Source organism: Eptesicus fuscus, chromosome 10 (assembly GCF_027574615.1).
Source record: "Eptesicus fuscus isolate TK198812 chromosome 10, DD_ASM_mEF_20220401, whole genome shotgun sequence".
Taxonomy (NCBI): domain Eukaryota; kingdom Metazoa; phylum Chordata; class Mammalia; order Chiroptera; family Vespertilionidae; genus Eptesicus; species Eptesicus fuscus.
In genome coordinates this window covers 90,595,629-90,607,390 of record NC_072482.1, presented here as the reverse complement: position 1 = coordinate 90,607,390, position 11,762 = coordinate 90,595,629, and the positions used below count along the sequence as shown (strand labels likewise).

The 11,762-nt window shown below is 38.5% G+C and overlaps 1 protein-coding gene across 1 annotated transcript in view; it reads right to left on the bottom strand.

Moving 5' to 3' along the window:
* Positions 1–1,005: 1,005 nt before the first annotated feature.
* Positions 1,006–11,762, bottom strand: part of LOC129150648 (VIP peptides-like) — a 35,395-nt gene continuing 24,638 nt past the window's right edge. The window contains exons 4-7 of the mRNA XM_054722688.1: positions 6,933–6,983; positions 4,909–5,013; positions 3,999–4,126; positions 1,006–1,052 (exon numbers count right to left, since the gene is read on the bottom strand). Of these exons, the coding sequence (XP_054578663.1) occupies positions 1,006–1,052; positions 3,999–4,126; positions 4,909–5,013; positions 6,933–6,983 (331 nt within the window). The remainder of the gene's footprint in view (positions 1,053–3,998; positions 4,127–4,908; positions 5,014–6,932; positions 6,984–11,762) is intronic.

Sequence of the window (11,762 nt, the reverse complement as noted above, 5' to 3'; positions counted from 1 at the left end):
AATTATTTATCTATGACCACAAATAGTCATGCGCCACACCCCTGACCATGTATGTCCCTTAGAAGTGAAGGGTCATCAGTGGATACAAGTCACCACTTGTGCAGGTGTCTTCCCAGATACCCTGCCCACTACTGAGGACTCTCATGAACACCAGGACTGAAGTTGGACAATGAATTATACTCTTTCTGAGGTTGGGTCTCCTTTAATCTCCTTGACCCCTTCAGGGTTGTAGTCTAGCCTACTTTCTTGTTTTAGAAATAAAGCTTTATTGTAACACAGCTGTTCCCATTTCTTTTACATATTATTTGCAGCTGCTTTCATATTACAATATCATGTTTGAGTATTTTAAACAGAAACCCTATAAACCAAAAAACAAAAAATATTTCCTCTGGAGCCATCAGAGAAATATTTGCCAACTCTGATATAGTGATGACATAAAATTTTACAAACCAAGTATTATAAATATATTTTATGAGCTAATGTAAACATTAATTTACTCAGAAAAGAAATAGGATGTGTAGATATAAAAGCAATTATGATAATAAGTTTATCAGTTAACAAAGGAAAAAAACCCACAATTTATGTTTTCTCTACTAAAAAAATCTTTCACAGTGGATACTATTGGAGTCATAGTATTTATTTTCACCTTATAGGTAAAAGAACCCAAGTTGGACATTTAATGCATGAAGCTTGCTATGTTTCAAGGAATCCAATTCGGCCTAGAGTGCCTTGGTGTTTTCACAATAACAAGCCTTGCTGTAATTTGGTGCCATTTCTCTATACATATATTAAGTAAGATGCTAGCAGTGGATCATCAGATAAACTTAAATCAATATGAGCAGCCTGCCATGACCTCAATAGGAAAGCCAGTTTTCTCATTAGTGTGGTGTGGGTCAGTCTCCTCCATTTTATATCTGGACAAAAGGTACCTACTGAAATAGCTGGATGATTGCTGTAAGAATATGATAAGAATGCACGGATATACTCACCCCTGGAAACTTGTCATCAGCTTTCTTTCAAAGAGTTGCTTTTTGAATCATCCTTCTGACTTCCTGTAGACCAGGAAGAGAAAATGTACATTTTAAGGCTCTTAGATGAGAAAGCATCTAAAGAAATGATGATATATAATCTGTAATATTATCTGTGCTCTATCAAGTTCTCTGTGGTCTAAATAATCTTACCTAATAATAGACAAATATGTAAATTGACTGTACCTTCACTACGCCCACAGCCAATCAGAGTGAGTGAGTATGCAAATTAACTCACCAAAGATGGCGGTTAATTTGCATATGAAGGCAGGGCAGGCAGCACCATGGCCTGCTTCCGGGGGTACAGGTCCATCGGGAGCGGAGGAGGCCCTGCGGGGCAGCGCCAAACACCGTCCACAAGGTACTGATCCATGGCCGGGGAGGTGGTGGGGTGGGCAGCGCCAGATGACACAGGAGGGGTCCAGGTCCATTGCAGGTCCAGGAGGGGCAGCGCCCACCTAGCCACTCCCGGGGGTCCCTGGGAACATCGCCGCCCCGGGGAGGTGAGGCTGGACCCGCCAAGCCGCTCCCAGGGGTCCCTGGGAAGATCGCCACCCTGGGGAGGTGAGGCTGGACCCGCCTAGCTGCTCCCAGGGGTCCCTGGGAAGATCGCCACCCAGGGGAGGCAAGGCCGGATCCTAGCCGCTCCCGGGGGTCCCTGGGAACATTGCAGGCATGGGGTTGCTGAGATTCATAGCTTCATGGAGACTGAGGGCAGGGATCTGCCTCATCTGCAGAGAGACAGAGGTTCTGCAGTGGCCCCAAGACGTGGGTGGGCCCAGCCAGGGATCAAGGGGCATGGAAGGACTCCCGAGCAGAGGGGCAAGGACCTTCACCCCTGAGGTGGGGGTTGAGGGGTGGTGTCACCTCAGTGGAGGGGTGCTGCACTGCAGGGTACTGGACTGACTGATGTTATTCAGAGAAGCTCCCAGTGCTAATGGGCCTCGCTCAGGCAGCCTTCACACTTCAGAGGCAGTGACTCCTGCTCCTGCCTTGACCCAAAAGCAAGCCCACGGTGCCCTGCCCCATGGCAGAGCATGCCTAGGCAGTGAGTGCGAAGCCTTCCACCTGCTCTGGAGAAGCGGGGTCAGTAAAGAATGGGGGACAGGGGACGGGGAGAGGAAAGAATGTGGAGCATCCGCAATGAAGAGGTGCTTGAGAAAGAGGCTTGGAAGCCTGACTGGAAGGTTTGTTCTGTTTGCTGGGTAGCTGCCCCTTAGGAAGCGCAAAGAGCATGGCTCTGAGGGCTTCCTGTGTGCTGAGTCAAGTTCCACAGCCAACTGGAACTGGCCTCAGTTTCCTGGTCTGTAAAATGGATTAAGTGTGTCCCAGTGCCTTCACTGAGCTTTGATGGCCAATTGAGATACTATATAAAGAAAATGAGGGAAGAAGTGAGAAAGAAAAGGAAGGACAAGCACCACAAAAGAAAGACTGAAAGGAACCTGTAAACCCATTGTCACTTAAATAGGGAATATAGTCAGTAGTGTTGTAATGATGGTATGATGCCAGGTGGGTACTAGAAATATCGGGGAACACTTTGTAAAGAATATGATTGTCTAACCACTATTCTGTAACTAATATAAAACCTGAAACCAATACAAAATAATATTGAATATAAAGAAATGAAAATTGGAGTGAAATTTTTATAAATTTCAAAGTTTAAATAAAAGCTGTAAAGGAAGGAAGGGGAGAATAAAAATAGTGTTTTTCATTTTACCACTTCATTAAAAAGACAGTTGTCTTTATATGGTGCTTTTATACTTTTATACTTTTCTAAGTCATTATCTCATTTTAATTTCCAGGCAACTTAAAGACAAGATAATTATTCCCTCCACTATTCAAAGAAAGAAAATCTTGGTGTCTGGTCCTAATGATTCAATTTTCAAGTCCTTATTGTAAAGCAGGGTTAGTAAAATTTTCTGTGCAGGGTCATATCTATACTAATAAAAGCCTTGGGGGTGATCAGGCCAGCAGGGGAGGGTATTTGGGGACAATCAGGCCTGCAGAGGAGCAGTTAGGTGTCAATCAGGACAGCAAGGGAGCAGTTAGGGGACAATCAGGCAGGCAGGTGAGCGGTTAGGAACCAGGGGTCCCAGGTTGTGAGAGGGATGTCCAACTGCAGGTTTAAGCCCGATTCCACAGGGATCGGGCCTAAACCTGCAGTTGGACATTCCCCGAGGGGTCCCATATTGGAGAGGGTGCAGGCTGGGCTGAGGGACACCCTCCCCAGTGCACAAATTTCGTGCACTGGGCCTCTAGTTATCTATAATGCTAGTAATTGATTATGAAGTGGTCCTTAACCTTAAAGAAGCTTAAACTATCTTTTCAGAATTACAATCTATTGGACAGAGTGTCATTTTGTCTGTTTTCACCCATCCAGAATTGTCCTTAACACTCACCATGTAAACAAAAATAATTGGAATAAAAAGAGAGAGCACCCCACTTCCTATTTTTTGTGCTCCAATGTCTATTACCCCCCCCCCCCCAGAGAGACTCAGGCTTTACTGAGTCTCAGAAGACAAAATAATTCATAGCTTAATTTAGTAAAATAAGGGAGTTGAAATGCTCATACAGGGAGTTCCACGTGATACTAAATTGCTAGTGGACTGTGCTTCCCATGGTTAAAAACCAGCTCTTTTGATAAAACTTGTTTCCAGATTCAGAGTAGATGCCCCTACAGTCATTTTGTTTTTCACCCTGGAAACACAATAGAGTCAAACTGGGAAGGCTTAAGAAATACCCATGTCTAGAGCCATATCCGTAGAGGCACTAATTTCCTGGCAATGGTTTTGGGTAGGGCCCAAACAGGTATTTTAAAAGTTCTCCCAGATTGTCTAATGGCAGCCAAGGTTGAGAATTACTGCTTCAGAGTATAGATGGTGAGACAGAGAGATAGGTAAGGCTCCATATGTAGCTTGTATTTTGAAAGTAATTTATAATTTCTCAATTTAGCAAGTTGCAGTTTCTTACTTATTCTCCTTAATTTCTTCTTTGGTTGCTTCTTAAACTTTTTTTTTTGAAGGAAGAGGTTAAAAGCAGCAGAAAATTCAGAATCTGATTGGCGTTTCACTGGTCTCTGGTCTTCTGAGATGTCATTGCTAATAAACACGAGCAAAAGCAAAGAAATGGTTTAAAAAATGATATATATGCCAACATTTCTAGATTCCTAGGTGTCAGCTAAAAAGGTATTCCAACACCCTACTCATTTTCTATCACAAATACACTAAAAGGAAAATACTCCTAAGCCTAAAATTGGGGAAACTAGGAATAATCTAACACATTTTGGGGGGTGTTTAAGACATATTCTGTATTAACTGAGCAAATGCTTTATAAAAAATACACAAATGGGGAGCTATTTGCAATGGTGTTCTGCCTCTGGGAAAAATAGGGGGGGGGGGGTCAATGGGAAGAAAGGGAACATACGTAGTACTTTCAACTAAAAAGACTTAAAAAAAGATGCTCATTTAGAAGTTTTGCCCCAGAATGGTGCCATCCTTATAGTAAGCTATTGGCCATTTAAAGAAAGAACCTTCCAATGCTTGGATTGAGCAGTACAGTTAAAAAGAAGTACTTTGGTTTATCATAAAATTTGCTACACTTTATATTATATCTTATTGATATTTTACTGTGTCTACTTCAGTTTGATTGTAGATTTACAAATAATTGCTACCCAGAAAATATAAGTTTGTCAGAAGCCAGTGAGTATTTTATTACTACAAAGTCTTATGTCCTAAGGCATGGGCCTGCTGTATCTAACTATATTGAACATTACCAAGAGTTATCAATTTGAAACAAAGTAAATGAATCATTAACACTGAAAATGTAATTTTCAAATAAATTAATCATAATGTGTTTGAGAAAAATAGTGTATTCTCTTTACCTTGCTCGTTTTTCAATAAGGGACTCAGAGTAATCTTTGGGAGAATGATGATCCAAGAGACTACTAATGTCACTGGTGGAAACTCCATCAGCATGTCTGACATTCCTAAAACAAGGAAGACAGGATAGGCAGTATTTTAGAAATGATTTTTACAATGTTATTTTGATTAACTGAGTATGAATGAACTTCATCAGTTTACTATGAAAGCCATTCATGCAAACTTAAATGCAAAAGAAGTTCCCTTAGAACCTAATAAAAGATGTTTTCGTCACATATCAAAATCTATATTTTCAGACCCAAATTTTGCAAAATTAAAGTACCTTTTTTAGAAGTGTATGTCAGTGGTAAACAATGCTCTCTGACAGAATCTATAAAACTAATTCTTCTCTGAGACACATTGGAAGAAAAAAAATATTTATTTTCCATTTCATTAATTTAATTTTGGTACTTTATTCTTCTACTTAGAATCAAAACATATACAAAAAAGAAACTATCCTGATTTTAGCACAAATTTTATTATACCTTTTGCTACTTGTTTTGCAATATTAGAGGACATTAGGGTCTAGCAACCACGTTTTCTGTTCTAATGAGGAAGCTTCTATTCTTTGTCTTCAGTAGAGAGTCACTCTGTCTATACTTCAGTGATGCTCTTGACAAATTGCTCTGTGAATGAACAACTTTTCTCATTAGACATCTTTTCTTTACACAGACACGACACTTCCTCTAACCTGGAATCCTAAAGGTGAAAGTTTTACTAGAATTGGCGCAATCTCTGATGTTGACTTTTTGTGCAACAGAATGCAAGTGAGTGGTTAGTTCATCCTGGCTTGTTCCATGTTACAGCCTGTGCATGCAAGTCATGGACAGGGGCACAAGCTGCCATAAATGAGGCTGGACGAAGCCATGACACGTGGAAACATGCAGTGTTACACTGTAGAAATGGCTTCATGGAAACACAAAAATAAAACATTTATATTTCAAAAGTACATTTTCTTAAATACTCCTCCTTAAAAATGAACCGATCTGCCATTTTCAGCTAATGCAATTTGCAACCAGTTAAAGTCTTTTTAAATAAAGCTTGATCAAGGTAGTTTTCTCCTTCACATGGTATTCTTTCACCCAAGTGTAATAAAATTCTTTCTCACAATATAACACATATTTTTACAATCATTTGAAATAAGACACTCAAAATCTTGAGAAGTATCACCCAATGAAAAAAGATGGGTAGCATAATTGACAATGGCCTCTATGGTTTATGAGAGTAGAAGGAGTAAAATTTTGTTTATCCCAGAAATTGATGCCATACAACTTTTATAAGCTGCTTGTACCAAGCATGAGCTACTCAGATAATTTTGATCAGAGCATTCAGCCAAGTACTTCTCGTTGGTAATATCTTCCTTTTGTGAAGGTAAATTTGACAGGAAGAAAGACTTTTTACAAAATAGAAACTTTGAAAAAAAATTAATATTCAATTAGAAAACTGGGAGCACTTTGAATATTTGTTGGTGTTTAGTAGCATTTGGCTGAAATATTCCTCAAGTATTTGTCTTTCTCTAAGTCTCAGCTGCACCTTGTTGTGCTGTTTCCCTGTATTGATTAGGTCCAAAAAAATCGCCCCATCGCTGAATAGTCACTCAAATTTCATTAATTTAGTGTGGCCTTCTGGTTTGTAATCTTATGTATGAATACCATTTCAGTAAGGGATGTATGAAAAACTAATCATGTTGATTTGATGTTAAAAAACATTGGCTAGCATATCAACCTAATATTTCAATAAACAATCCATAATTTAAAAATAACAGAAAGGGAATTCTTCCTTTTAATTTAAATTTTGATTTTAAATTACAGTTAGACACAAATAACTTAGATTTCACTTGTATGTGGAATCTAAAGGACAAAATAAAGGAACAAACAAAATAGAAACAGATTCATAGATGCAGAGAAAAGACTGATAATGGCCATAGGAAAGGAAATTATCATTTCAATGAAGACAGAAGGTTCAACTGAATAGAAAGGGAACTTACCTCAGAGCTTCTGCTTCTACAAACAAGGCCAATATTTCTGTGAAGAGCATGCTGAAAAGTATCAGGAGCAAGAGGTACTGGGAATTCCTTTTGGTTTCCATCTCTGTACCTCAAAAGGAAGAGAGTCACATCAGATTTTTCATCCAGAGATCTCACCAGCCTGATCATTCTTTTATTAATTTAATGGGGTTACATTGTTAATAAGATTATATACATTTCAGGTGTACAACTGTATAATACATCACCTGTATATTACAATATGTGCTCAGCAGTCAAAAACTGGTCTCCTTCCACTATCATATATTTAATCTCCTTTACTCTCTTCATCTCCCCCCAACCCCATTTCCCCTCTGGTACCCACTGAATCATTTAGTCCAAAATACAAGAAAAAAAGAAAACGCAACTTGCATGAGTAATTTTAAAAGAGTATTCAGGAAAAGCATCTTTCAAACAAAAGAATTCAGGAGGAGTTGAGGCATTTCTACATTTCTATATTTACCAGGTGACTGAGAGTCTTCCCTTTGGCTCCAGCAGTTCTTGCCCTTAGAGTTAAACTAGAACTTGGTACTGGCTAAGGGTTGGGTATTATTCCCAGCGGCTGCTTTCCCTCTACCTTGACCAGCAGTCCAAAGCCATCATTTTATAGGGCTGGTACTCAGGGCTGAGCCATCACAGAACTCTGAAAGACATCATTGCAGCTCTCCCCGAGGGTGAATAGGACTGGGAGTTCTTACTTAATTGTTATTATATCTGATTCATATAAATCTATAGGGAGTGAGTTCATGATGTAAAAGATCAAGAAAAAGAATCCTGTTCTTTAGATAAAAAAGGGTACCAAGTTTAATGTGAAATAATTTAATCTTTAGTTATCAGCAATGAAATAAACAAATGATTAATGTTATAGCTAGAACCACTGAGTTTTCTTCATAAAAATAAAAATTTTATGTGCCGGAATAGATTTGAAAAGTAACAAAAACATTTGATATGCTAATAAATTATAATTATCTTTTATTACAAAATATCAATTCTCCCAAAGCCTTTTAAAAAGTTTAATGCTATTCATGTTGACCCAAATTTATGTAATCTTTTTTTGAGATCTATATAAGTTTTAAAGCATAGAGAAGTAATTTTCATCATTTTATTATTACAATTCCTTGATGTTGAAATAATCACAATATAAAAGTTTCAGAAAGGCCCTATTCCAGGGTAATATGCACCCTGTAATAAAAGGTAGTAGTACCACTGCTATTTGACATTTTTATAGAATGTCATCATTCCCAATGCACTTTCTCACACATAATCCTATATAAAAAAAGCCCAATATGAAAATCGACTGAACAGCAGAATGACCATGGAACGACTGGTTGCTATGATGTGCAATGACCACAAGGGGGCAGACACTCAAGCAGGAGCTTCCCACAGCCTGCAGGTCCTGACCAGTGGCGGCAACGGGGGTGTGGGCAAGTGGGCAGTGCCAGGCCAGCCAAGGTGGGTGCCAGAAGGGGCCCCCCGTTCCCCCCACTGGTCGCCCTGAAGATCAGCCCTGATCACCAGCTAGGCCTCAGGACCCTACCCCTGCATGAATTTCGTGCACCGAGGCTCTAGTCTAAAATAATTAAAAAACAAATTACCAGATTGTCTTTCTCAAGGGATTTAAATTTCTTCTTTTTCAAAAGTCATACGCATCATTTTCATAAATCCTTGCACTGCGCAGAATTACCACATTTCAACCCCATTCTCCAATACACACCCACAACCACACCAGCTTTTGAACAGCTCCAAATCAATCACTTGACAAGTACTGCAAAGAACTAGTTGGCAAGCATGGATAGAGGGCTGTGCTTTGATACACACTTAATTTATGGTTGTGGGAACTGAATTTATAGGAGCTTAGCATACATTTAACCAGAGTCCAAGGTAAAAGTATAGCCACATGAACTACTTTATGGAAAAGAAAGTAAAATGGTCTCTACTTTTATCCGTGATAATTTATAGTGTATGTAGTTTTTTTACAATTTTGTTCTAATGTTCATGAAGGGAGAAAGATTCAAAAGCCCAATTCTTTCTTGTATTTTATGATTTTAGTATCTATTTGCTTTGTTTAAATTCATACTAGTCCAGTAAAAGAATATCCTGCTATGCTAATCACACTTTCTAATCTGGTTACAAGAAAAATTACATGAATTACATTTCAAAATATAAGCAAGTTTGTTTCCTAGTTCATAGTTTAGACTTAAGTCTCAGTAAGTGTGGCTTAATTCCAGGAAATCTTTGTGGGTTCTTTTTACAGGATTATTACAAACAAGAGGTTGAAATGATTCTCATAAGAAATTTTTTATCATTAACTCTTTGTCACCCAAATCAGTGAAGAAAATTGAAAGAAGATACTCAAAATCTTGGGAAATATCACCCATTTAAAAAAGATGGGTGGTATAATTGAGAATGGCTTCTATGACTTATGAGAGTATAAGTGTTAAATATTGTTTATCCTAGAAATTGATGCCATACAACTTTTATAAGCTGCATGTACCAAGCATAAGAACTACTCAGTTCAACTTGATCAGAGCATTAAGCAATGTACACCTCATTGGTAATATCTCTCCCTGGCAATGTTAAATTTCACCAAAGAAAGATTTTATATGAAAATAGAGGCCAGTGCATGAATTCATGCATGAGTGGGTTCCTTGGCCTGGCCAGCGATTGGGGCCAATTGGGGCCATCTTGCCCAGTCCTGATCAGGGCCATGGGGATGGCTGGCCAGGGAGGGACCGTGGAAGGGCTTAAGGATGTGTCTGGCCTGTCTCGTCCAGTTCCCATTGGCCAGACCCCAGCAGCAAGCTAACTTACTGGTCAGAGCATCGGCCCCCTGGTGATCAGTGCATGTCACAGCAACTGGTTAAGTGGTCAACTGAATGGTTGACTGATTGGTCGGACACTTAGCATATTAAGCTTTTGTATATATAGATACAACCTTTGAAAAAAGTTTAATATTCAATATGAAAATTGAGAGAACTTTGATTATTTGTTGTTTAGTAGCATTTGACTGAAACATTCCTCAAGTATTTTTCTTTCTCTAAGTCCTGAAACACAACTTCAAAGATTCACCTTGTTGTGATAGGTTTCTTTGTACTGATCAAGTCCAAAGTATCATCGTATTGTTGAATAGTCACTAACATTCAATGAATTTTGTGGTGCCGTCTACTTTGTAATCCTCCTTATGAATATAATTTCAGTAAGGGATGTATGAAGGAATAATCAAGTAGACCTGATGCTAAAAACATCTTGGTTAGTGTATGAACCTAATGTTTCCATAAATAATCCATAATTAAAAATTTTGAGTTGTCCAAAATAGAGTACATTTCTTTTTTTAATTTAAATTTTATTTTTAAATTACAGTCAGAGAAAGACAAATACATATTATTTCACTTGTGTGTGGAATCTAAAGGACAAAATAAATGAACAAGCAAAATAGAACTGATTCATAGATGCATTGAATAGACTGATAGTGGCCATTGGGGAGGAAATTCTCATTTTGATGAAGACAGATGGTTCAACTGTCTCAATTGAAAGGGAACTGACCTTAGCACTTCTGCTTCCAAAGGAGGCAAGGCCCATGTTTGTGAGAAGAGCACGCTGAGAAGGATCAGGAGCAGGAGGAGCTGGGAATTCATTTTGGTTCCCATCTCTGTACCTCGAAAGGGAGAGAGTCACATCAGATTTCTAACCACAGACCTCACCATCCTGGTCAATCTTTTGTTAATTTAATGGGGTGACATTTGTTAATAAGATTATATACATTTCAGGTGTACAGTTCTGTAATACATTATCTGTATATTGCATTGTGTCTTCATCACGCAGAGACTAGTTAGTCTTCTTCCCTCACCATATATTTAACCTCCTTTACCTTCATCATCTTCCCCCAACCTCATTTCCTCTATGGTAACCACCATCTTATTGTCTGTGTCTATGAGCTTGGTTTTTTGTTCATTGGTTGTTTTCTGTTTTATATTCCACTAAGGAGTGAAATTATATGGTTCTGAATTTTTCTGACTTTTTTTTCAGTTAGTATGATACTGTCAGGATCTATCCATGTTGTCTAAAATGGCAATATTTCATCAATTATATGGTTTTGTAGTATTCTATTGAACATATGTAGCACTATTTCTTTATTCTATCATCTGTGAAAGGACATATAGGTTATTTCCATGTCTTGACCACTGTGGTTAATACTGCAATAAACAAAGGGGTAAACTTATCTTTACAAATAAGTGTTTAAAAATATCAGATAAAAAAAATCAAACAAATAAGTGTTTTCATAATTATCAGAAAGATACCCAGTAATTCTGAGTATGTAGCAAGCATTTTTGAAGGTTCTTCCAGAGTTTGGAAAGTAATTTTCACCTTATAAAAAGCTTAAGTTGCAATATGATTCATTTTTTAAATTCCCACCCAAGGATACTATCCCATTGATTTTTAGAGAGAGTGGGAGAGGGAAAGACAGAGAGTAATATCAATGTGAGAAAAACACATCGATTGGTTACCTCCTGCATGGCCCTGATCAGACCGGGGCCCAGGTTGGAGAGGAGCCTGCAACCAAAGTACATAGAATGAACCTTTTGGTCCACAGTCTTCTGCTCTATCCACTCACCCAACCCGGCTAAGGCTGATTCCTTTTTAATCAAGTGGATTTCTCTCAGTGACAGGTGCTTAAATCACAGTCTCTTTCAACTGCTGCCCATCTCTCACCAGGCACATAGTTGGCCAAAGTATTTATTGAATGACATACTCTTACATTCCTGGAAGTAACTGTGGGGACCATCTGCTTATAAC